The 26,108-nt window shown below is 39.2% G+C and overlaps 1 protein-coding gene across 1 annotated transcript in view; it reads right to left on the bottom strand.

The window, feature by feature from the left end:
- LOC150066577 (ubiquitin-conjugating enzyme E2 E2) overlaps nucleotides 1-26,108 on the bottom strand; it is a 183,465-nt gene that overhangs the window by 2,719 nt on the left and 154,638 nt on the right. The window contains exon 5 of the mRNA XM_090322168.1: nucleotides 17,755-17,902. Coding sequence (XP_090178294.1) covers nucleotides 17,755-17,902 — 148 coding nt within the window. The remainder of the gene's footprint in view (nucleotides 1-17,754; nucleotides 17,903-26,108) is intronic.

Genomic DNA, 26,108 nt, shown 5'->3' with positions numbered 1-26,108 from the left:
TCTGCCTTTGATAGAATAAAAATAACTATAACCTAACATTTGCAATGTACAATTTTCTTAAAAATAAATACTTTTTCTTTTTTTTGCCAGTCCTGGGAGCTTAACCCAAGGCCTGGACACTGTCCTTGGACTTTCTCAAAGCTAGAGCTCTACCAGTTGAGCCACAGCATCACTTCTCTTCTGGCTTTTCTATGTATGTGATACTGAGGAATTGAACCCTGGTCTTCAGCATGCCAGGCAAGCACTCTACCACTAAGCCAGACTCTTGGTCCTTAAAAACGGGGTGTACATGCAGCAGCCATGACTTAGGCTCCGTTATACATACCCACAGTCATTTCTACTGCATTGCGGAGCTAGACTTGAGACCAGAGATATAAATACTTTGGCTCAAAGCCACAGCGACTCATGAGCCTCACTCTGACTACCCCTGACTGTGGGAAATCTGGTCAAGGAGCTGGGGAGGAACATGGATGCTCTCTACAAGAAAGAAGTCCACTGATGGCATAGACATTGGGGCTGAGACCTTGCCCTATTGCTCTCATTTAAGGGTAAGTTGCGGAATTTTCCATTAAAGCTGGAACCAACCATAACTTCTATCAAAGACAGCACTTCTTCATCTCCAAGCTCGCCAACTTACTCCTCTCCTACCAGCCTCTCTCCTTCAGTCTTATATCACAGAAGCAATAACCTGTCATGGACACTGGAGATGACCACGGAGAAAGTGTTAACTATAAGTAAGATAATGAGTAACCAGGCCCCCTGGTGAGATGAACTTAGGTAAGTGACTCCACGTTGGTGCTGGGCATTTTATTGAGGATGGCTTCACTTTTGGGAGTTGAATATTTATCCTGTATGCATAAAGCGGACACAACGATTCGTTGTCTCAAACCTTTTGCTTTGTTTTCTAATTCCTTGCAATTGTCTTCTTTTAGTGTTTGAAAGTTTCAGTTCTTATAAAGATTCTTGAACTTTGTTTTCAGTATTCTCCTGCTTTATTTTCTGTCTAAACTGGAATCTGTTTGAATTAACTGAACTTTAATTCCATGACAACTTGTTCTATCACCCAACCAAACTTCCTATATAATTCCCAGGCCCCAACCAAGTGGGCAGTTCTATTTCCAGGATTCACACTCTTACTGTGTCTCCTAGTGCCAGGTAAAGAACTATGTCTAAACAAATCTTAACATTATCATAGGCAGTGAACTGCTAACTGTTTCTATTTTCCTTCTAGCAGAAAATGAGGTATCAGGGGCAAACCTACTGTGTATCATGAAATGAGTAGGGTTTACTGGGTATCATGAAAAGAGTAAGGTTCACTGGATATTATGAAATGAGTAGAGTTCACTGGTCCCATTTCTCTTAACTGTACTTGTAGGTCTTCTTGCCAGTCTGACCTCACTGACATTTAGGTTTCTCTCCCCATTCCTCCCCTCCCCTTCATTCTCTTCCCTTTCTTTTCTTTTGAGAGAGTCTTGCTATATTATTCCTGACTGGCCTGAAACCTACAATCCTCCTACCTCAGCCTCCTAGATAAAGAGTCCTAGGGACTTTCCTGCAATCCTCAGATCACAGCCTCTGAGTAATTAGGATTACAGGCGTGAGCCACTGGCTAATATTATGGTTTAATGTCTACATTATACTTCTTTAATTCTTTCTAAAAATACATCATTAAAGATTCACAGAAACCTGGCCTCATGGCTGGGATTGTACGGACCACTAACAGTGGAAAGGATAAATCAAATGCTATTCATCAGATACTATCAAAACCATGTCACTCCTTCCCCTCTTCCTACCTCCACCCCTACTTTTTTTGTGTGTGTGCTAAGGATTGAACACTTGACCCTATGGGCCTTTAACTGTGAAGTTAGGTTCTTTCCCCTTCCACTAACCCGTCAGCCCCTTCACAGATACTTTTCTGCCTAGGCTGGTCTGGAACCATGATCCTCAGATCTTAGCCTCCAGGGTAGCTAGGATTATAGTTAGGCATGAGCTACCAACACTGGGACACTGATTCTTTTTTTTTGGAAATGCAAAAGCCACTCTTAATTCTGCATGAAACAAGACAGGTTAAGGCCCTATTTTTTTTAATACTTGTAAGATGGGCAGAAAGGTCCCTAAATACACTTGGAATATTTTTAGAGGCTGAACTTTGGTGGTAAAATTTAATGTAGTAACATGCACTAAATTACAAAATCATATTTAAATTCTAAATTTTTTTTTTTTTTTTTTTTTTTTTGCTAGTCATGGGCTTGAGCTCAGGGCCTGAGCACTGTCCTTGGATTTTCTCAAGGTTAGAGCTCTACCACTTGAGCCTCAGCACCATTTCTGGCTTTTTTCTATGTATGTGGTACCGAGGAATCGAACCTGGGTCTTCGTGCATGCTAGGCAAACACTCTATCATTAGGCCAAACTCCCAGCCCTAAAATAGTTATTTATTTATTTATTTTTATTTTTTTGCCAGTCCTGGGCTTGAGCTCAGGGCCTGAGCACTGTCCTTGGACTTTCTCAAGGCTAGAGCTCTACCACTTGAGCCTCAGCACCACTTCCTGCTTTTTTTCTATGTATGTGGTACCGAGGAATCGAACCTGGGTCTTCATACATGCTAGGCAAGCACTTTAACCACTAGGCCAAACTCCCGGCCCTAAAATAGTTATTTTTATAGCAGCCTTATGAAGTTTAATTCAACCCCTTACCCTGAGAGATCTAATGACTGCTTAAAACATCTCCACCCATTTTTCTATAATTGGTTATATTTGTTCCTGGTGTAAATACGCTGACTAGATTTGCATAGTGATTATATGTGAGAACTATATTTTTTGAGGTGGGAGGGAAAGAGGCTATGAATGAGAACACATTTACACCTGCACAAACAATTCTTTTTTTACTTATAAAAGAAGTATCAGTTGTTTTAAAAGATTTTCCTGATTTATTCTTCATGGACAGACATAGTGGTTGTTCTTGGAAATGACCACACACACACACACACACACACATTGATTAGTGCTGGGGATCAAACCCAGGGATGCATTTATGTTAGGCTGGCATGGTATCTTGGAACCACATTCCAACTCACAATATTTTAATTGGACTCAACATTGAAAAACAAAAAGGAAAGAAGGAAAGATATAAACTGGTCATTGCAGATAGGGCTGCCATGACTGGAGGAGAGTATGTAAATTTTGATTTAAATAAGAAATGAAAATTAGCTTAGTAATTCAAATCTAATGTTCATTTTCACTAAGTTCAAATCTCTTAACTATCTTTTTGACACAAAAGGCCCTTAGGGGAGGGAAGGGGAAGGGAGACAAAGAAAGAAGTAGAAGGAGAGACAGTGTGTATGTTGTGTATGTGGTGGTGGTGACAGGTACAAGGCAGAAAAATTGGGACTGTAATGCCTTCTAGGCCCAGTGGCTCTTTGAGATTGTTTGCCCTAGGAGTGATGTTAAGTGCTTAATCAGATGCACTTAGACATTTTAAAAGGCACATGACAGACAAGCCAAACCTCAACTTATAATGAAGTTAGAAACTAAAACAAAAACGAGGAATTATTTCTCTAGGGATAATGTAAGAATTAAATGTTAATTTCATTAGCTTGCTATCTTAATCTGTCTAAACTAAGATCTATAGAGCTCAGCCTGTCCCCACAGCAAATCATCACGTTACACTTGTGTTGAGACATTACTTCTCTGACTTTACTAGATGGACCTCATTGGAATTTCTTAGATGATACTAAAAGTGAATCAAGGGAATGGGAATGTCTATGAAACTTGGTTTTGGTATTTAAGCTGTTTGAAAAATAACATTTAGATGATTCTAGTGAAATGTAGTTTTTTTTTTCTTTTTTTGACAGTTGTGGGACTTGAACTCTGGGCCCGGGCACTGTCCCTGATCTCTTCAGCTCAAGGCTATTACCCTACCCCTTGAACCACAGCACCACTTCTGGTTTTCTGGAAATTGGTTAATTGGAAATAAGAGTCTCATGGACTTTAGTTTCCAGTCTGGCTTTGAGCCGTGATCCTCAGATCTCAGCCCCCTAAGTAGCTAGGTATACAGGAGTGAGTCACTGCATCCAATCTGAAGTGTAGTTTTGAGACAGGCGCCTGAGTATGTCCATCTTTCCTCAAAGGTAGTACCTAGCTAAGAAACTGCAATATTCAGAGTTGGGATTTGTCATCTTTCTATTATCACCCCCAATTTACCACAAGTTAGATTAAGGACAAAAGTCTGTAAGCAAACCATGAAAACAGTCTTATTTTACAGGAACTCTGCAGATTGACTGGCAGGCACCTCCAAAGCCTTTTTCTTGGAGGCTATTTTGAAATCAGGATAATATCACAGTTTGGATTAACTTACCAGAACGGCTTCCACATTATCTAGGAAGTGAAAAAATGTATATAAACAATAAATCTGAGGGAGTATAATAAAGTGGAATATATGCATTTATGTGAGCTTTCACCCTGTATCAAAAGACTAAAAGGTATTAAGCAATGTATTTTTGAGGATAGGAGAGTATGCAAACAAGACACAGTAAGTTTGAGACTGCTTTAAGTCATGGTGAAATGTTTTTGTAACTTGATCTGTTAGGGCATCAAGCTATCAAGCTATTAAGGATTTTGGCAGGTGTTTCTCATTAGGCAAGACTTACCCTTGTCCAGCTACTACTATAGATATGTCTTTGACAAAAGGATCTCTAATGTGACCTTCAAGGGACATCACACTCTAGAACCACAGTGAGAAATGCAGGGAGACAGGACTCTGACATGCTTACTTTTTTTTTTTTTTTTTTTTGCAAATCCTGGGGAATCCTCTTAAAAATACCTACAGCAAAAAGGGCTAAAGGGTTAGAGGTATGGTTCAAGTGGCAAAGCACCTGTCTAGCAAGTGCCAAGACCCTGAGTTTAACTCCCCAATACTACTATGAATAAATGAATAAATATTGTTCTCCCATTTGATAGGACAGAAAAAGAAATACTAAATTTCTGAAATATACATGGAAAAAAGTATATGATTTACTTTCTTTTGTTGTTGTTGTTTTTGGTTGGTCTTGAACTCTGGGCCTGGGCACTGTCCTTGAGCTCTTCAGCTCTAGGCTACTATTATACCACTTGTGCCACAGCACCACTTCTATGATTTACTTCTTTTTGAGACAGCCAAGGCTGACCTAGAATTCTCAATCTTCCCACCACGGCCTCAAGGGTGTGGGGATTACAATTGTGTGGCACCATGCAAAACCAAACAAAATGAAATAAAAAGACATGAAATTCTAACCATAATTATATATTTAAAGGGTGATTCAGTAACACTGTGGCCCAGACTGGCACTGAACTCTCATTCCTCCTGCCTTTGTGTAAGTATGGACATTGTCAGCATGCATCCTCATGGTTGGCAGGTTATATGTTTTCTCACTATAGCGTTATTTGACTTAAAAATATATTTTGCATACTGTCCACTTATTAAATACATTGTTTGCAAATTATTTCTCCTATCTGTAGGCTGCCTTATAATTTTGTTGACTGGTGTACTTTGCTATGCAGAAGTTACTATAGTCTGATGAAGCCAATGTTCATTTTTGTTTTGGTGTGATATATAAGAAATCATTGCTAATTAATGTAAAGAAATGTCTCCTGTTTTTTTCTTACATTTTTATCTGCCTGGAGTTGGTCTGTGTATGGATTGTAATTGGGTTTACAGGGTAAAACTGATAGGACAGATAGGGTCAGCTCCAAATAGAGAGATTCACACAATCTAATCTTCTTTGTGTGTGTGTGTGTGTGTGCACCAAACCTTGGGCTCGAATTAAGGGCCTGGATGCTGTTCCTGAGCTTTCTTGCACAAGCAAGGCTAGCAATCTACCCCTTGAGCCAGGCTTCCACTTCTGCATTTTTGCTGGCTAATCAGAGATAAGAGTCTCCTTGAATTTTCCCAGATTCTCAGATGTCAGCCACCAGAGTAGGTAGATAACAGGTGCAAACCACCAGTACCTAGACACAAAAATCTACTCTTAAAAAGCTGGAAGTGGTGCTGAGGCTCAAGTGGTAGAGGCTCTAGCCTTGACAAAGCCCAAGGACAGTGCTCAGGTCCTAAGCTCAAGCCCAGAACTGGCAAAAAAAAAAAAAAAAAAAAAAAAAAAAGGTAGAATTTGCCAGGTGCGGGGGATCATGTCTGTAATCCTATCTACACATGAGGCTGTTCTACACAGGAGGCTGAGATCTGAGGATCATGGTTCAAAGGCAGCCCAGGCACAAAAGGACCTGAGCCTCCTCTCCAACGGGAAGTGGGGCTTGGCACAAGGGTAGGGCAGTAGCCTTGAGCTGTAGAGTGAAGTTCAAGCCCCATGATCCACCCCCCACCCCCCTACAAAAAAAAAAGGACAATTTGAACCAGAAGCTATTGTAGACTGAGAAGCAGTGACCAGGGTCTCAGCATTTCTGGTGTGCAGACTTCGCTTCAGAGTGACAACCACACGTTTCCTCCTGCTACAGCTAAATGATCATTTCCTCAACTGCAAAAATGTTCACGCCTCTCACTTCTGGTGACTGACCATTTCTTAAAGCCCTTTTACCTTGTACTTCGATAAGAAAAACAATATCTCAATTCAGCCAAACAGAGCTTATCATGAAATTTGGGTGTAATTCACACTCCTAGTCCCTGGGAAGAGATAGGGAATATAGAGCTCTTACTGAGATTTTTGCTAAAACTTTAAACATTTCCAACTGCCACACAGAATAACCAAAGATCAGATAGGGCCAACAACAGCCATTTCTTGTATAGTTCTAGATGTGGGAAGTCCAAATTCCAAGTACAGGATAATTTGGTTTTGGGGTGATGGCTCACTTGCTGCCTTGCAGAGGGCTAGTTACTGATTCCTCACACTGGAGGGGGAGGGGCAGGGAAGAGAAAGGGAGGGTGGGAACTCTTGTGTATTGCAAGTGTGTGTGTGTGTGTGTGTGTGTGTGTGACTTGCGAGCTTGTGCTGGTCCAGGAGCTTAACCCTAAGGCCTGTGTGCTGTCCCTGAGCTTCTTTTGCTCCAGGCTAGCACTTAATTACTTGAACTATGACTTCACTTCTGGCAGCGCTCCCCCTCCCCCCCAGCCAGTTAACTGAATAGAAGAGTCTCAGGGATTTTCCCCGGCTTTAAACAGTGACCCACAGATCTCAGCTTCCTGAGTAGCTAGGATTATAAGGTGTGAATCATCAACACCCAGCTGGATTTCATGTGTTATTTAAATTTTTTTCTTTTTTACATCAAGCCAGACCTTTGCACATGTTAGACAAGTTCCCTAAAACACCTTGATGTCTTTTCTGAAAGGGATGGTAATGTTTTTGGATCTAGGTACTGCCAGCATGTTATCTTTTAACCTTTATCAACTCTTAAGCATTATTGCCCCATACAGTTATATTAGTGCTTTATGAATGTTTTGGCATATTAAGCCTGGATGTGGATGCCAAAATGCAGCTGACAGGAAAGACTTCCACTGGCTCTTCCCAAGCATGAGAGTACTTACAGCAAACCAGGCTTTCCACCTCCTCATTCTCCCTTGAGGGGAAGAGGCCTATGGTTATGTTTCTCAGTCAGTCACCTCCACATTTTTCCCAGGGGAACCTACTCTCAGCTTCTCCCTGCCTTTCTAATCATACCACTCTCTGCGCCAATCAGGCAACTCAGCTCTGTGGGGCTGCTTCTCTGTCACTCACTCTCCATTAAACAGGAAGTGGCTAGAAGTAGCTCCCTGGGGCAGGAGAGACAGCAGCCTCTGTAGAATACCCCGGTCTCAGTGCCAAGTACAGTTTCTCTCAACTTTTGGCACTAAAAATAAATATCCTTTGAATTGAGAGCTTGAGGAATGCGCTAAAATTACAGTAATTAGTAGTAATTGCCATGACTATCTATTAAAAGACTAATTTTAAATGACTACTAGTGAACAGGAGAGTGATTTTACATTTAGAAATCTGTGAGAACAGTATCTGACAAGAAAGTATGTAACTAAAATTCTGTTAAAAAGACTGAGGCACCTGCAGAACTATTTGAAAAGACTGCTTACTGCTGGACATTCTTTAACAGAGTGACTTGTGGAGTGCCTAACCTGCCAGGAGCAAGTTACTTTATAGCCAGAGTTTATCTTGGAAAAGATACTGGAACTTTGCCATCACAGATACCAATATTGGTAGCTAGTTCACTAAAGCAAGAGAACCCAATGCTACACAGAATAAAAGCAGAAAACAATTAGGTATCTATCACTCCTGGCTTCTGCATAAAAAAAGGTTCTTAAATCTTTCAAAACTACAAAGGCAGTTTCTCCCATCTTAGCCTAAAAGGGCTGAAATGGGTTCCTGGAAGACATTGTAGGGGTGTAATGTGCAGGTATGTTACAACTGATGTGGGAGATGAATGGTTTTAGGAAAATTTCGTATTTCAGGGTGATTTGTCTTATACCAGCTTCTGGAATGTTGCCCACAGAATTTTCCTTTCTCATGAAGTTCCTTTTATATTGACTGCTAAAGCTGACTTGGGGGCAGGGGTGGGCACCTTTAGGAGGAAATGGATTATAGCACAGAGCATCGGGGATAATGTGCTTGATTGTTTAGGGACCCACCCTAGCAAAGGGAGTTGATGGCTCAGAAAGAACAGTTACAAGGTCTCTATCTTGGCCTCTATTCTCTGAAGCAATACAGATGTGAGAGTCTCGGGCCCACCTGAGGGGAGATAGGCCACAGAAATGATACAGGTACTCAGGGCTCCCTAACAGGGAGGAGCTGGTAGCCAGGCCACAACAATGTATGGGTGGTGAGTGGATAGAGCATTACAATAGAGCAGGTGTCCTAAGACTGAAGGCTTCAACAGCTGGCCAAGTAAAACCTCTGGCTCTTAACTTCTGGTTTTAAGTGATGATTTGTTTCTAGTCAAGTCTTTTCTCAAGAGTAAGGACTTTGATACAAGAATTTATTCATTTTTTTAAACAACTCCCCATCTCTCCTCCTCTGTTAGATAGAGGTCAATGTTAGGGAAACCTGGCCTCCCTGTGGAGTGGCCTTTTAGAAAGTGATTATTCATGTCAAAGAAACATGCATATGTAAATATAATATACACATACATGTACATATGAAATCTATCTTTTTAGCAATTATTATGTTATACATAGTTCAGTGGAATTAAATATATTTAGACTGTTGTTGGGTGATGATTTCTCTTATTTCCTTTTGCAATGCTGTGGATAGATCTCAGAGCATTAAGCAGGCTTGGCAAGTGGTCTACCTTCTGAAAGATATATTCCAAACTTATTTGTCAGTCCTGAGGCTTGAACTCTGGGGCTGGGTGCTGTCCTTGACCCCTGCGGCTCAAGGCTAGTAGTGCTCTACCACCTGAGCCACAGCACCACTTCGGGCTTTCTGGGGGTTAATTGGAGGTTAGAGTTTCATGCCCAGGCTGGCTTTGAACTATGATCTTCCGATCTCAGCCTCCTTAGTAGCTAGGATTACAGGTGTGAGCCACTGGCACCCAGCTATCCTGACCTTTTATTTTTAGTGCTGAGGATTGAATCCAGGATATAACCCATGCTAGGCAAGTACTGAGTGATCTACAAGTGTGCTACATCCTCATCATCTTTTTTTCTTGGGGTGGGATGTGGAGGTGGGACTGGAGCTTGAAGTCAGGATCTTGTGTTTGCTAAGCAGGCTCTCTACTACTTGATACATAGATCCAGCCCTAAACTTGTAAACTTTACCTATAGATCTAAGATATGTGTCTGTTGTAAGAAGCACAGAGACAGTACAGACTAAAACAAAGACATGGGCTTAGAGTAGGGTGATTAGCATGAAAGGACAGATAATATGCATTGTAGGTGCTTGGAATAAAGAAGCATATTTACAATAATTATTATTATTTTCTTGGCCATGGGGCTTGAACTCTGTGCCTGGGAGCTGCTCCCGAGCTCTTCAGCTCAAGGCTAGTGCTCTACCACTTGAGCCACAGTACTACTTCCTATAATTTTATAGTTGACAGGATAATCCTAAATACTTAAATTATATAAAATGTAAAGATAGAAGGCTAAAGTAAATTGAACTTAATTTGACTCCTTACAGAAAACAAATTCTATCACATATGCAAACTTCAAATATGAAACTATGAAGCTATTTGAAGATATTCTACAGGAAAAAAACCCCAAACCAAAACAATTTGCTTTTTAATTTTAATATTATTATTATTAATTATCATTTGCCAGTTCTGGGGCTTGAACTCAGGGCCTGTGCACTGTCCTTGGACTTTTCTCAAGGCTAGAGCTCTACCACTTGGGCCACAGCATTATTTCCGTTTTTTTTCTATGTAGATGGTACATAGAATCGAACTCAGGTCTTCATGCATGCTAGGCAATCCCTCTACTACTAGGCTAAACTCCTGGCCCAAGCCCTGCTTTTTATAGCTATCACTACACCTCACACCACTAATATGGGCCTTCAGTTGAATACATTTTATGTAATGACACAGCTTTCAAAGTGTTTACAAAAATTTATATACATCGTTTTTTTTTTTCATATAATAATGCTGGCAAGCTAGGGTCGGAAGTACAGTTTTCAATTCAAAGATGAGGGCACTTACTTTGCTAAGGTCACCAGCTAAAACTAAGAGAGCTGTGTTGAGACTCCAGTTTTTTTCTGACAGCTTCAAAATCTGGTTTTTCTGACTTAAATCTTTTAACATTGTAAAGTATAACCTTGCATTGTAGTCATGATCTGTCTGACATTACTAAGTTTTGTAAAGGGTATTGGTAGGTTGGTTGGAAAGATGCATACAAGGCATGTGATTATGGCTTAGAGAAGTTAGGGTAGTGCTTAGAGCTAGGCAACATAAAACCATCTTGCAAGGTGGATTTACTCGAATGTTTTCATTTCAGACCCTGATATTTATATATAGGACAAAGAAATCACAACATCAGAGGTTATTATGTTTTGTATATGATAGTGCTTTGGCATGGTACTTATAGAGCATAGCACTTTATATTTAATATGTTTTGCAAACTACATTTAAAATGAAGCTGTTTAACTGGGGGAAAAGGCCATAACATTATGAAGAAATGTACTGACTGAACCTGGCAAAAAACGCCAACATTTTTCACAGTGTTCAGCTACATTTTCAGAGCTGACACTAACTATATCACTTTTGAGTGCTGACAGAAAATCAGAACTGGAGCCATTAGCTTGGCTAGTGTACTTGCATATTCGAAGATTAGATTAGGGTAACAGATATTGCACATTATTTTTGTGATTCAAAGACATGTGACACTTGAGTGATTGTGTGTGTGTGTGTGTGAATGTATCTATCTATCTATCTCTCTATCTATCTCTCTATCTATCTCTCTATCTATCTATCTATCTATCTATCTATCTATCTATCTATCTATCTATCTATCTATCTATTTATTTTTGGTCATGGGATTTGAACTCTGGGCCTAGGTCCCTGAGCTCTTCAGCTCAAGGCTACCCCTAAGTCACACACAGTACCACTTCTGGTTTTCTGGCTATTAATTGGAGATGAGTCTCATGGACTTTAGTGCCTGGGCTGGCTTTGAACTGCACTCCTCAGATCTCAGCCTCCAGAGTAGCTAGGTTATCTGTGTATCTTTTTAATTTTTTTTTTTAAGTATTTGTTGCCAGGAGCAGTGGCTTATACCTGTAATCCTAGCCCAGGCCCAGAGTTCAAGCCCCATGACCACCCCCTCACAAAAATTATTTGTAAACATCTTACTGGGTGCAGTAAATACTAAGAGTTGAGAGAAAAATAACAAAATCAAGGGGCTAGAAAATGCAAGATACCTGTTAATGGGAAAATGGACAAAGAAGAAGAAATAACTCACATTATACCCAACAAAGCTCTTCCCTAAAAAAAGAAAAGTGAGATAGACTTCCTTTATCATTGGATTGGTAGCAGCTCGGTGATTCTTTCAGAGAAGAGGGATATACTGCAGGCTGGAAGAAAGGTGAAGACAAGTTAAAGACTGGGGGAAAGTGGCTTGAGTATATAGTCTCTGAATATACAGAGGTCAACCGCTTTTACCTTACGGAGTTAAAGTGAAGCAAAGCAAAGTAAGAATCATCCTGGATGAAAAGAAAAAGGTCACTGATGAGTAAGACAAAGTCCAGTAGGGTTTGTGTAGAGTCATGAAAGGCTAACAAGTATAGCTTTATGTAATGCTCTACTATCTGCCGAGAAAGACAATGGGTTAGATACCTTGTTCTGTATCCTTGGATATGATTATCACCAGCCCCTCTCTCTGTCTCCTTTTATTACAGTATTGAAGTCTGAACTCAAGGCCTTGTGCCTATTGGTTACTAGATATTTTAAGTGGCAGAAAAGACACCTGTGGAAAATCCCAACCTGTGCATGGCCCCTGAAACCTTTCTGTGTACATCTAGACATCTGAACATCTAGACAACAAATACAAGAAAAAGTTTAGCTGGAAAAAAACAGCCTAGAAAGTCTGACACAGTTATGTCTCTACTAATAGAAGTTGTAGATAAACCCAAGTAGTGTGGGCTGGGTAGCTGTGACATGAGGCCCGTTAGCCTATCACAAGCAAGTGGACTGATGTATATATCTCATTGAGCTGAGAAGTAACAAAAATTTGCAGAAAATTATTTTTGCTCAAGCTGGGCATGGTGGTTCTTGCCTGTAATTCTAGCTACTTGAGAAGCAGAGATCTGAGAATCTCTGTTCTAAGCCAGCCTGGGCACTAAAAAGTCTGTGAGATTCTTACCTCCAATTAACCACCAGAAAACTGGAAGTGGTGCTACGGCAATAGGTAAGGCAGTAGCCTTGAGCTGAAGAGCTCAGGGACAGTGTCCAGGCCCAGGTTCAAGTCCCACCACTGATCAAAAAAAAAATGCTCAATAAAACAATTTTAACAGAAAGTCAAGAAAAAAAACCAAAAGCAACAACAAAACAAAACAAAACAACAACAACAAAACCAGCAGCAAAACCTGTGAGACATTTCTAAGAGGGACAGGAAAGATCTCTGATTTAAAATATATAATTCTTACATAATTTTCTTCATTATTTAAAAATGTTTTTATTTTACAATGGAGAGAATTAATCATGAATTTAAAAATCAATCTTGAATTATTTTCATTAAAAAATAGCAGGAAGTGGCGTTCTGGCTCAAGTGGTAGAACAACAGCCTTAAGCTGAAGAGATCGGAGACAATGCCCAGGACCAGAGTTCAAGCCCCATGACTGACAACAAAACAAAAACAAAAACAAGAAATAGTGTAGACTAGCTGGGTGCTGGTGGCTCATGTCTGTAATCTAACTACTAAGGAACTGCGATCCTGAGAGTCGTAGTTAAAGCCAGCCTAGGCAGGAAAGTCCATCAGACTTTTACCTTCAATTAATCACTGAAAAGCCATAAGTGAGGCTGTGGCTCAAACGGTAGAGAGCTGGCCTTGAGCAAAAACCAGCTCAAGGATAGTGACCAGGTCCTGAGTTCAAGCCACAGGACTGGCTGTGTGTGCATAGGTGTGTGTATGTGCGCACACACGCGTGAGCACATATACACACCCGCTGAAGAATAAATTCATTTAGACCTAAAGTTCTTTTAGATCTAAACAAGTTATTGATTTTCAGAAATTCTTCAAGCAAGAGAAAGTAAGCTTTCGAATCAGCCCCTATAAACAGTTGTGGGAAGACATATTCCCAGTGGAGGTTGTGTGCTGGTGGATGGGAAGGATTTGCATCTTAATTTAGTGGCTTGTGTTTTCAATGCCATTTTGAAAACAGAATGTGGTGCTTCCACAGCTTTGCTCAATAACCTAATGAATGCTACACACACACACACACACACACACACACACACACACACACACACACACACACACTCCTCAAGATAACTGAGGGTAAGAAAACACCTGAAGTACAGATATATGATTACATTTAATGGGGAATTACTTTTAGTGGAGAAAGACCTCAGAGTTTTGAGAGTGTACAGATGGGTAAGTCTGATCTGGACAAGCCTGTCACTTCTGTGCATCTTCTAGCAAAATGCCAGGTCAGTCATGTGGTCAGCATGTGAGGCTCTATGTTCAATTCCCAGCATAGAAATAATAAAATAGATCACTGATGATCTGTAAGAGGGAAACAATATCTTCTATAATGTAAACTCAAGAGAACTTGTATCATGTGTTCAATTTCCAAACCAGTAAAAACTAGAGGGAAAGCAAGAGACTCTTATCAAAAACTGTAGTAACAGCAAATCCACCAGCAAATTTATGTTATGGAGCAATTAAACATTCAGAGAAATGCTATGCAGAAACAAGGCAGTCATGGTTAAATGTTAAGGGCAATGTGTTAAAATGTATACTTACACTATGAGGCAAATATAACTGACAGACACTTGGCCAGGAGTTTCAAAGCTTTAAGCTCAAACAAAAATTAGGTATTTATCTTGCAGGATCCTTGATTGAAACAAAATTTAACAAGCAAGGATCATTAGTATAAAAAACAAACTTCAAGCCCTGAAGACACTTCCATTTTTGAAAAGAAGTAATTCAGTATAAACATGTCATTGAGGAATTATATATATAGAACCCTCTTCTCTTTTTACCTTAAGATATCATCCCTAGGACATGAACACTATGAATGAAACAGAAAGTCAGAATTCCCCAAATGCAACTCCTAGTACAAATTAAAGGCTTTTTTGTTGAGTTACAGCACTGCCGAATTTAAAACATCTTTCCGGAGAATTAAATAAGCAAACATAACTCTCCTTCAAACACTAATCCTGCATTTCAAAACTTTTACATAATTAACCTAGGCTATTAACTTTTTGAAGTCAAGTGATTAATTGTAACATTAAGCTATCCACAATTCTCATTGTGATCCCACTAAGGTATTTCTGCAGTCACAAAAACATTCTGATTAGGATCGAAGTTAAATGCGCCAACCTATATTGATCTGGGGCATCCACATCCCTCAGGTAAATGGAGGCTTCCACCGAGGACTATTGTTATTCCACATACCTTGGCCTCAGTGAAGTGTGTTCGCCATGCAGTTAGCTGACAGCTTTCTTGGGAATTATTGTTAGAAAACATAATTCTGGGGCAGGGGATGGGGCACTTAATGACCATAATCTTTACTACATGGGAGGTGGAGATTTGGAAAATGGTGGTTCAAAGCTAGCCCAGGTAAAATATTAGGGAGATCATATCTAATCAAAACCCAAAAAACTAGAGGTGGTGAAGCCTGCCTGAAATCAGTAAGTAGGATTGCAGTGTAGGCTGGCTAGGCCAGAACAAAGATATGAGACCCCACTTAAATAATAACCAAAGCAAAAAAGGGCTGGAGGCATAACTCAAGTGATAGAACCACTGCCTAGAAGGCAGAAGGGCCCTGAGTTTAAAACCTCAATATCGATCCTATCCTCCCCTCAAAAGTCCATTTGGCACCAGGTATCTTTGTAGGATACTCTTCAGCCATTACATATAATCTAGTTTGACTTATAAGTTTTTTCTTTGGCACAACTAGAATTTTAACTCAGGGCCTCACACTTGCTAAGCAGATATCTATCTATACAGCAATACTTCTATTCCTTTTTGCTTTTGCTTTAATTTTTTTTAATAGGCTTTCACTTTTTGTCCGGGCTAAAATGGATCATGATCCTCCTTCCTCCTATCTATGTTTAGCACACAACTGAGAGGATAGGTGGGCGTCACACCTACCAACAGTCATTATCACCTAGAAAATTTGAAAATTTGGTAACACAATTTAGTATCTCAGCATAGCCATGCCAAACACAAACAATAAGACCTAAAGCCAAGTTATCAGAGGCAATTTATGGATACGGATGGCATTATTGTAATTTTTAAAATAAACAGTCTTTAAGTAATCTAAACAGAGCTGTGATGTGGAAGAAGGAGCTATTCATCTGACCTTCTGCAGATCATTATGTACAAGCTGATGGGGCAAATTCTTCTTCATTTGCTCAGCCCATTTGAGAAGAATAAAGCGCTTGCCCATGAAACTGCAGCTGCGCTCTGCCTCAGCTTAACTACTGAGTAGAACTCAGGATTAATTAGTTGCCACTCTCAGCTCTATTTGTTCTAATAAAGATTTGCATAAATCTGTGATGGGGCAACTCATACTTGGTTTTCATTGGAAAAGTGTCGGGGGGCAGAGAGGGACCATCTCACTGACCTAAGACCTGATGTTTGACCCCTCTCACTGAACCCAGCCTATGCAGTTCTGCTTGTTAAAAGAGGGGCAAAGGCGTATGAAGGCAGCCTAATATCTGAAGGCAGATGACAGGGAAGAGAAATAAGCACCACCAGGTTAGAGTCCAGAGATCTTCCCCAAAGCACAGAATGAAACCAACACCTTTGACAGATTATATCATTGGTGTTTTGGAAATTTATAAAAGGAATCTTTATCTTGAAAAATTTCAACATATTTAAAGAAGGAAAAACAGTGTCATGAATCCTCAAGCAATAACCATTCAGATTCAATGGTCAATCTTATCATTTTTTTATACTCCACCACCACCTCCAATCTTTATGGATTGTACTGAATTCTGGACATCAAACTATCTACAAACATTTCTGTAAACATCTCTAAAAAACAAAAACAAATAAAAACTGTAATTAAAAAAAAGAAATCAGCCAGACACAGTGGCTCACGTCTGTAATCCTAGCTACTCAGAAGGCTGAGATCAAGGTTCAAAGCCAGCCTGGCACAAAAGGACCTGAGACTTTTATCTCCAGTTAATGTCTAGAAAATGGGAAGTGGGGCTTGGCTCAAGGATAGGGCAGCAGCCTTGAGCTTAAGAGCTCAGGGACAGCGCCCAGGCAAGTTCAAGCCCTATGACCCACAAAAATAAATAAATAAATAAAATCTGATAATCATCTCACATGATTCCTTTTTTGTTGTTAAAAACATTGTTACTTTAAAGCATCCTAAATATTTTCATATTTCTTCACTAAAAATTATTATTGAAAAATGAAACAAAAACAAAATCCCACATAAAAGAAGAAAAATGTTTAGTACTAAACACAGGAGATGGGATTTTGGGCAGTATTAATATTAGTAAAGAATGTTCCCACTGAGAGTACCAAACCCCCTAACCCTCGGGTTGCTGTATTTTCTAAAGTAAGTCCAAGTGTGTAAACAATCAGCAGGTGGATTTTGTCTTGACAGACTCTCCATGTACAAGTGCACAGGGCTAAGGATTACAGTGTTAACTACACCAGCAAGTGAGAAAGGCCCCGCCATAAACTCTCCCGTGTTCCTGGGAAGTTGAATTTCCTATTCCCGGCTGTTCAGCTTTTTTATTCTAATAGCCTGTCAGACACATGGTCATTAAGATGCCAAAAGGTCACATCTGTGTGGGGCCGCCTGATTGTTACCAGATTTTAATAGCCCACATTTCTCAAATTAACATCTTCTAGTAGGCTCTAATTAAAGATTAAGCTATTCAATTTGTATTATTATTTGGCAGGAGAATTTAATGCATTCTTCAAATGCACTTTCTCATCTAAAATTATCTTTCATTCATTTTGACCATATTACACATTTTTTTGGCACACCATAGCAGTAAAAAAGATTCATGAAAAGACCTAATTTACAAATAAAGAAAACAAGTGAATTATGAGCTATGTCCTGTGGGAACTCAGTAACAATGGGCTCAGTGGCAGTTATAGGCATCCAAAACCAGTTGTAGGGTGTGACATTTCATCTCTACAAGGCCCAGTTCAGTGGCAGATTTCAAGTCTTACCAGGGTTGCAGTCTGTAAGAAGTGAGCAGATGGAGAGGAGGACCTTAGAGATGGTTAGGGCAGGACTCCAGTTGTCCTTTAGGATGTCCAGGCAGATCACACCCTGGCTGTTAATATTACAGTGATAGATTCTTGTTCGGAAGGTAACCTATGAGAAGATGAAAAGCTTTTATTAGACAAAAACAGTCCAGGTCACTGGTAAAAATATGGCATTCTTTTTCCTTAGGTTCATGAGAATAACCAATAAACAAAAATAATTTAAAATGGAACATATAACATCAAAGCAAAGCAAGGACATTCTGCCTTTACAGAGTCCTGTTTTTTAACTGATGGTCTAGGAACTGAATTTACTTCTCTCTCTCTCTCTCTTTTAGACCATGTCTCACTACGTACTCTAGGATGGCCTCCTATGTGCTGGGATTACAGGCACATACAGTTATGATCATTTTGAATTTCCTGTTAGAATTACAGAAATTTCATGAATGGAAAATTGACTAATTTCTCAAACATCTTGTGTTGGATTCCAGTTATATAGGTTTTCTTTTTTGGGGGGGAGGAGGGCAGCTGGTCCTGGGGCTTGAACTCAGGACCTAAGTACCATCCTTGAGCTAAAGCCTAAAGGTTAATGCTTTAACACTCCAACACAGCTCTACTTCCAGCTTTTTTCTGGTTAATTGGAGATAAGTCTCATGAACCTTCCTGCCCAGCTGGCTCTGAACTTTGATCCCCACATCTCAGCTTCCTGGGTAGCTAGGATTACAGATGTGAGCTATTGGCACCTGGCTTGGAAAGGTTTTTGTACATTTATGAAATTCAAACACCTTTAGGGTAAGAATAAACTATGATAGTTTTAAGACACACAATAGGATGTATACATAGTTTACAAGGTGTGACTCTCCACGTTGCAGAATAAGGCTCCAAAGTTCACTACCCCTAAAAACCTCATGAATACAACTGCGTAAGTTCTATTAGTTATAATTCACGATTAATAATACTATTATATTATTTGTAATTTATGAACCTATTCCTCATTAAATGAGTGAAATATTGGTAGAAGATTTTTTTCCTTATGACAGAAGATCACCACTACAGTTTGCTTATATATAAAATCTTGAAAATTATGCTTTCTAATGAAAGCAAGTATAAATTAATTTTAGCTATTTAAGAGTTATCAAATAAGCAGCAATATGATTTTAATGCTACTTTGCTATGTGATGGTTATAAAGATCCTTAAGTTTGTAAATTAAACATTAAAAATGGACCCAACAGGTCTTTGTAGGTTTGGCTACCCAACCTGGGCATCCCGCATCCAATGAAACTTTGGAGACTACTGTAATTCACATAATGAAAAAGCTCAGAAAGGCAAATACAAAAGTCTTACAAGTTGTTGGAACAACAGGACATACTTATCAATCAAATAATCAATATTTCTCTTCACACACCCATGTCAAATGCAGAGCAACACTAAAGACCATATAAACTACATTGTTTAAATGTATATACAAATCTGCAAGGGGAATCCTCAGAGGATGAAACCTGAATCTACAAATGACAGTATGCCTGAGCTGTCACTATAGTGCCAGGGCTTAGGAAGGGAGGAGAGGAGCAACAATGGCAGTCCATCTTAATCAAAAGAAAGTTTGAATTTGTGGGGTGTGTGTGTGTGTGTGTGTGTGTGTGTGTGTGTGTGTGTGTGTGTGTTAATTGGAGATTAAGAGTCATGAACTTTCTTGCAGAGACTGGCTTAGAATCACAATCTTCAGATCTCAGCTCCCTGTGTAGCTAGGATGGTATAAGCAACTGGTGCCTGGCTTAAAAGACTGAGTTTTGCAATCTTCATAGAGAAGGCAGATAAAATCTTAGGCTTGTATGTGGCAAGAAGTTTGAAATGAGAACTTTTATGGAAATGATAGCCTTGAAAAAATGAGGCTTAATGGAGAGGCAGCAAAAAAGCTTGTAAGGGAAAAGCCTGTGCTATAGATGGTGAGAAAAACATCTACCCTGTGAATCCGGAACCACTGAGAAATATACTGTGCAACAGTATGTTTAAGGCAAAGAACTTCGGAAGGCATAAGAGTATCTCTCCCTTATGACCAAATGACAATCCACCAGGAAAACAACAGTTCTAAATTGATTGTACTTGACACTATAGCCAAAATTACATACAGTAAAAATTTGCAGAATGAGAAAATGACACATTTACAATCACAGAGGGATATTATAATAATTCCTTATAGAGGTCAACTTAGATGAAATTACTAAGGAGAATGAATATTTGACTGATGATTCAAGGGATTAAATGAAGATAAAACTGTACATTCAGCATTTAAGAAACACATATTCTTGCCAAGCATATGTTTACCAAAACTGAGTTCATGCTAAGCCACAAATGAAGTTTAAAGTATTTTAAAGGATTTATATTAAGTTTATAATGTAAGGCCAGAAAGATCTCCCATCATATGTTTGGAAATTGAAAAACACACTTACAGAAACTCTGATTCAAGAGAAAAGTCTGATTTGTAGGTAAGTGACACCACGAACATGGGCTGCTAGAATAAACAAGTTGTGATATAGCCAAAACAGCAGCCAAGGGGGCAGCTATAGTTTCACAAGTGCACACTGAAAAAGGAACAGCTCATTAAATAATGAGTTGTCTGATATACATAAATAGAACAGAGTAAGCTTCATGAAAGAATCAAGACCTGAGCTGAAGTTAATGAAACACAGAATACCTACTGGTATTAAATTCCCACAGAAGCCAGACTGCTTATTCTTTTAGGCAATCTAATAAATGAAAAGACAAACTATTTTTATGATCCAGTATACATGGTAAGTGGGGATTATATAATAATGACATTTTAAAAAGCTGCCAGGTATTAACTGGTTATTCTGAGCTAATCCTCAAAACAACTCAGTGAGGGAACTGAGGTACAGAGATATTAAAAGAACTGGCTCAAGCTTCCATATGTGATGAGTGGTGGAGCCAGAATTCATTGTTTTGCCTATCCAAAAAGCCAGTGTCTTACTACTTAGTCTCTATTCCTATGTTGTTGGTTTTTTTTTTCTTATTTTTTTTCAGTCCTTAGAATTGGGATGATAGATTGATGTTTCATTGTAGGAAATAATAGGCCACACGTATCCGTCCCTTCCTTCTTATATTTTGTATGAGTGTAGTATATTTTAAACCGGTTTAGGAGCAAGTGTGTTTAGTTATGTTATCTTGTCACATGTGTAGATGTGTGCACCATCTGTCACCACAGCCAAGATGCAGAAAGTCCCACCACAAATACCCTTTGGGCTACATTCTGATGGCCACAGCTGCCTCCCTCCTTACTTGTAATTCCTGCCAACAGGGCTCTGTCTTCTTCTCTATTAATGATAGAGATATCAGGTAACTTTAGAAACTGGCTCTTTTTGCTCTGTATAATAATTCCCTTGAGATCGTCATATTGTTGTCAGTACTTGCTTGGTTCCTTTAGTACTTTTCAATGGCAACGTTTTATAATAATCCTAACAGATCATGATAAAAAGATCTAGATCTATCCTGGTGATGCTTGCTACCTTCTATTCTGAAAGATGCTACTGATTTAAAAGGCATGCTGACTCTTCCTACATGTGCTACCATTACATTTAACTGTTGTGATGTGAGGCATGATCTCTCTAGAGCTCCCTATCATTTGCCAGGGCACCCTTGTCACATTGTGAATCCTCACCAAAGTGTTTTCTTTCATCAGTATGTCCAATGTAGTGACTGGTATAGATACTGCCTACTGTTTGTTGAAAAACTATGACTGCTCTATAGGCTAATGGTTTTAACAACTTAATGTTCTTTAGATAAAAGAGTACTTTAGAACTATAATTTAAGAGCAAAATCTGGAAAATGTAGGAGAATATCCTAAATACACAGAGGCTTTTGTCATTGAGATAAGGTTTTATGGCCATGTATCTCAGGATGGCTTCAACCTTGCGCAATAAATAGAATATTTTCTCCCCTGTCTGGAAAATGTCCACATTCCAGAACCTGTGAGTGTTTTTTCCTATGGTATAAGGAACTTGTGATTACTGATGGATCTGGACATTGGGTAACATGGGTAACATCGGATAACATCAATAAGACCTATTGATGCGTAGGGTGTTCAATAGCTTCCTTGAATTGAGTTCTGGTAACAGGAGAAAACAAATACAATGTCTAGCAAAGAGAAGGAATTTTTAATGATATTTACTACTGGCATTATGTTCTTGCTGTGCCAAATGACCTATGAAACTGGGTTTTTAGACCTCAGGTCCAACGTCCAGGAATCCAAGTCCAGACATTCACCCTCAACCCCCTCCATAGGCCAAATAAAGGGACATGTGAAGAACAGAGAAAAGAGATTAGATTTAATAAATGGAAAGATAGTACTTCAGCATACCCTCAGGTACCTTGGTGGGGGGCAGGGAGGGGTAATAGACACTGGTCTCAGGATAAATAAGGAGAACAAGGGGTAATAGGTTAGAAAGGTATGCATAGTTACAATAGTTCCTGGTCACTGCTGAACTTTAGTTCAACCTTTGACTTCAGAGGCCTGGTGGTAGTCTGTAGCTTGTGGCTGTTCTCTTGAAGATGATGAGAACACCGTTTATTTTGAGAGGCCATTTGCCTTTTGTCACAAGATACATCTCAGTGACTCCTGTTCTTCCTGGACCCCAAGGTAGTTATAAAGTAACTGCATCAGGGCAGGCTCAGATTAAAGAGAAAAAGTGCAGAGTGAGGGGTGGGGTAGGATGGGTGGATGTTTGTCCAGCTTTTAGTCAATTCACAAGCCCAGCAAAAGACAAAAGAAGAAAAAAAGGAAAGTCAAATAATAAAAAATAAGCAAATATATCATTTGAATATTGTTGTTTAACATTTATCTGATCTTTGAATAATTTAGTGCTGAGTCATTCAGAATATTCTGGTAAATGTTCTTTAAACACCTGTGGAAAAGTGATGCAATAAATGTACTAGATACTCAGTTTTCTTTTTTTTTTTTGGTGGGGTCATGCGGCTTGAACTCGGTCTGGGCATTGTCCCTGAGCTCTTTAGCTCAAGGCTACCACTCTACCCTTGGGCCAAGCCCCACTTACCGTTTTCTAGAGGTTAACTGGAGATAATGAGTCTCAGGTTCTTTTGTGCCCCGGCTGGCTTTGAACCTTGATCCTCAGATCTCAGCCTCCCGAGTAGCTAGGATTAGAGGAGTGAGCCATTGCATCTGGCTGGATACTCAGTTTTATATGCTACATTGGGTCACTAACCAGGAAACTTACTAAAAAGAACATTTTGATCTTCCATTAAATATTTTAGTTTGTTTTATAACAGGAATGACCAATACTGTTATGATTTTAAATTGGATTCTCAAAGAGAAATAATGACATTGTTTTCTTTGTAAAGGATATGCTAGATTGTGTGTGTCTATGTGCACGTGTGCACACACGCACTAGTATAAGGGCTTGAACTCAGAGCCTAGGCACTGTCCCTGAATTTTTCACTCAAGGCTGGTACTCTACCACTTCCACTCTTCCACTTCCAACTTTTGGGTAGTTAATTAAAGGTAAGAGTCTCATGAACTTTCCTGCCTAAGCTCGCTTCAGACTGGGTTCCTCAGTTTTCAGCCTTGACTAACCATGGCACAGCAGGATATGCTAGTTTAAAAAAAAAATATTGGTAAGGTGGTATTTGTTTTACCAAGCTAGTTACTTCTCTTTGAGATTATGCTGATTATAAATGCTAAAATTTGATTGCCACAATAAAGAGGTGATATTGAATGATAATCTCTTCTATCCTATAGTTTTTGGTTATAGATGTTATGACGAACTTGCAATAGGATTGGTACATAATGTTACCTCTTAAACTAGCCTCTTGAGGGACACATCCTTTGTGGCAACTTCTAGTTCTGGTTTTTGTTAGCAATTGGTGAGGATTTGTCTGCCCAGCCTGGCTCTGAACTGAGATCCTTAGGTCTCAGCTTCTAAGTAGCTAGGATTAAAGGCCTGAGATACCAGTGCCAGTTTCACTGTGGAAACTTTTGCAGAAATAAATACAGGTGAAACAGAAAAAAACGGAATAGAGAAAACAAAACAGAGAACTCAATCTGATGTAAATATGGAAGAAGTAAGCATTATAGTCAAAAAAAGACACCAGAATTGAATTGGAAAACGGATTTCACCTTCTGAACTCACCTGCTGAAGGAAAGCAAGTCATCAAAGATGTAAGAGAAACTTGGGCACCAGTGGCTAATACCTACTCTAGAAGCTGGGATCTGATGTTCAAAATTTGAAGCCAGCCTGGGCAGGAAAATCTGTAAAACTCTAATCTCCAATAAACTAAAACAAAACACTGGAAGTGGAGTGCTAGACTCGAGCAAAAAGGAGCTCAGGGATAGCACCCAGTCCCTGAGTTCAAGTCCCAGGACTAGTGAGGATGCACATTTTCCCTCCCAAGAAAAGAAAAAGAAAAAGAAAAAAAAAAAGAGAAGAGCCTATATAATCAGTCTATCTGGGTCTGTCAAGCTTCCTTATAAGAATGGATAGTCTATTTCCCTCCTTACTACTCTTCCTGCTAAAAAGAAACAGAACAAAACACAGAGAAGCTTGGCTGGTGGGCCTTATTTGTAATCCTAGTTATTTAAGAGGCTGCGATCTGCAGAATTAGTTCTCCATCAGCCCAGCCGGGAAAAACCTGTGAGACTCCATCTCCAAAATAACAAAAAACTGAAGGTGGTGGCATGCTTCAAGTGGGAAAGGAAGAGGGGGCAGGACGCCAGGGAGGAGAGAGGAACCAAGAGGAACCAAGAGTGAGAGAGAGTGAGAATAAGCTGGCTCTGAATTCATATCAAGAACTCACCAAGTAATCAAGATTTTCTTTCTAATTTTATTAAAGGCAAGTCAGTATATTGAGAAATATCTTTAATTTTACTTTTTTTAAATATATTTTTATTGTAATTAATAGAAGGGTTACATGATATTTGCCAGATAAATGGTGCCTTAATTCCCACACATTGATACCCTTTCACATGTCATGGTCCCCATTCCCCCCCCCACCCCCGTTCCCTATCCAATTTCAGATAACCAAATACAATTATATCCGATATATCAGATAACAAAGTGAGATAGTGTAACAATATGAGATAACCAAGGGACAGTAGAAGTGATGAGAGATAACATAATACCTTAAGAACAACAATGATTAATTATATGGCTTACATTTACATCATATTTTACTTTTATTCAGTGAGAACTAATGGGTTTTCCTACTTTCATGTTCTTTTCAAGTCCTCTTACATTCTCTATTTGTCCACCACCTAACCTTGGCTCGCACTGACATTTGTGGAACTACCATCTCTAGTCTGCTTGCCACCTTCTTGCTTCATTCATAACCCAGTAGTTCCCAGGTCTGTTCTTTTGGGTTTATGACTTTTTTCCCTCTCGTATTTTCTGTATGGCCACTGCTGGAAAAGGTAGACCAATTTTCCCTAAGGCTGTGTGGGAATGTATCTGATCAAAGCAAGGAGGGGGAAAGAACTATGGAGGTGAGGACAGGCAGCAACAACTGAGACGTGTAGAGAGAGCTCACTCCCATCGCTGCTACCCCAATCTTCTATTCCTAAAAGACATCTGAAGTAGAACCTTCTATAATAAACACTCTGGGCTGCTTTATTTCCTTTCTCTATAATTTGCAACATTCATCCTTATATTGCAGAAAATTGGCTGCTGAAATATAACAACAAATATTACCTTTTGAAAGCAAATAATTGCACCATATGTGGCTTCTAAAAAAACTGTGCTGATTTCATTTTCACAAAACTGGTAGTTGTGTAAATAAGTATTTTATAAGCGAATTGCAGACAGGCTAGCAAGACATTTATTTACAAGAGGAATCCATTTATATAAGAACTTTAAGGACAATTTTTATCCCCTCTGGGGAAAACAGGGAATGTCAATATGTACTTGTTCACTAAGCAAGTTAACTGGAAAAGTAAATAACATTTGCATTTGAAGCCATACACACCATATTAAAGAAACAACTCATGAAGAATTTCTGAGGCTCTAACCATGAGTTTTACAATGCCTTTTTTGAGGGACAGGGGTAAAGAGAGGGCCAAAAGACAGATGTGTCAAGTTTCCAAAGGAAAACATGCTTAACTATTCAAACTTTGATTTGGGGGTAATTTTCAAAGTATTGTGATAAGTATTTTTTTCAGTTGAAATTATAGGCATCTTAATCATCGTCACATTAGGGTCAAGAATTTTTCTTTGAATTAGACAACAGAATTGATAGAAATATGACACATATAAACAGACTGGGTCTACTTCAAATAAGCAGTACCAAGTCCTCA

Source organism: Megascapheus bottae, chromosome 2 (genome assembly GCF_031878675.1).
Source record: "Megascapheus bottae isolate mThoBot1 chromosome 2, mThoBot2.hap1, whole genome shotgun sequence".
NCBI lineage: Eukaryota > Metazoa > Chordata > Mammalia > Rodentia > Geomyidae > Megascapheus > Megascapheus bottae.
The sequence above is the reverse complement of the archived record's forward strand: the minus strand, read 5'-3'. Positions and strand labels throughout refer to the sequence as shown.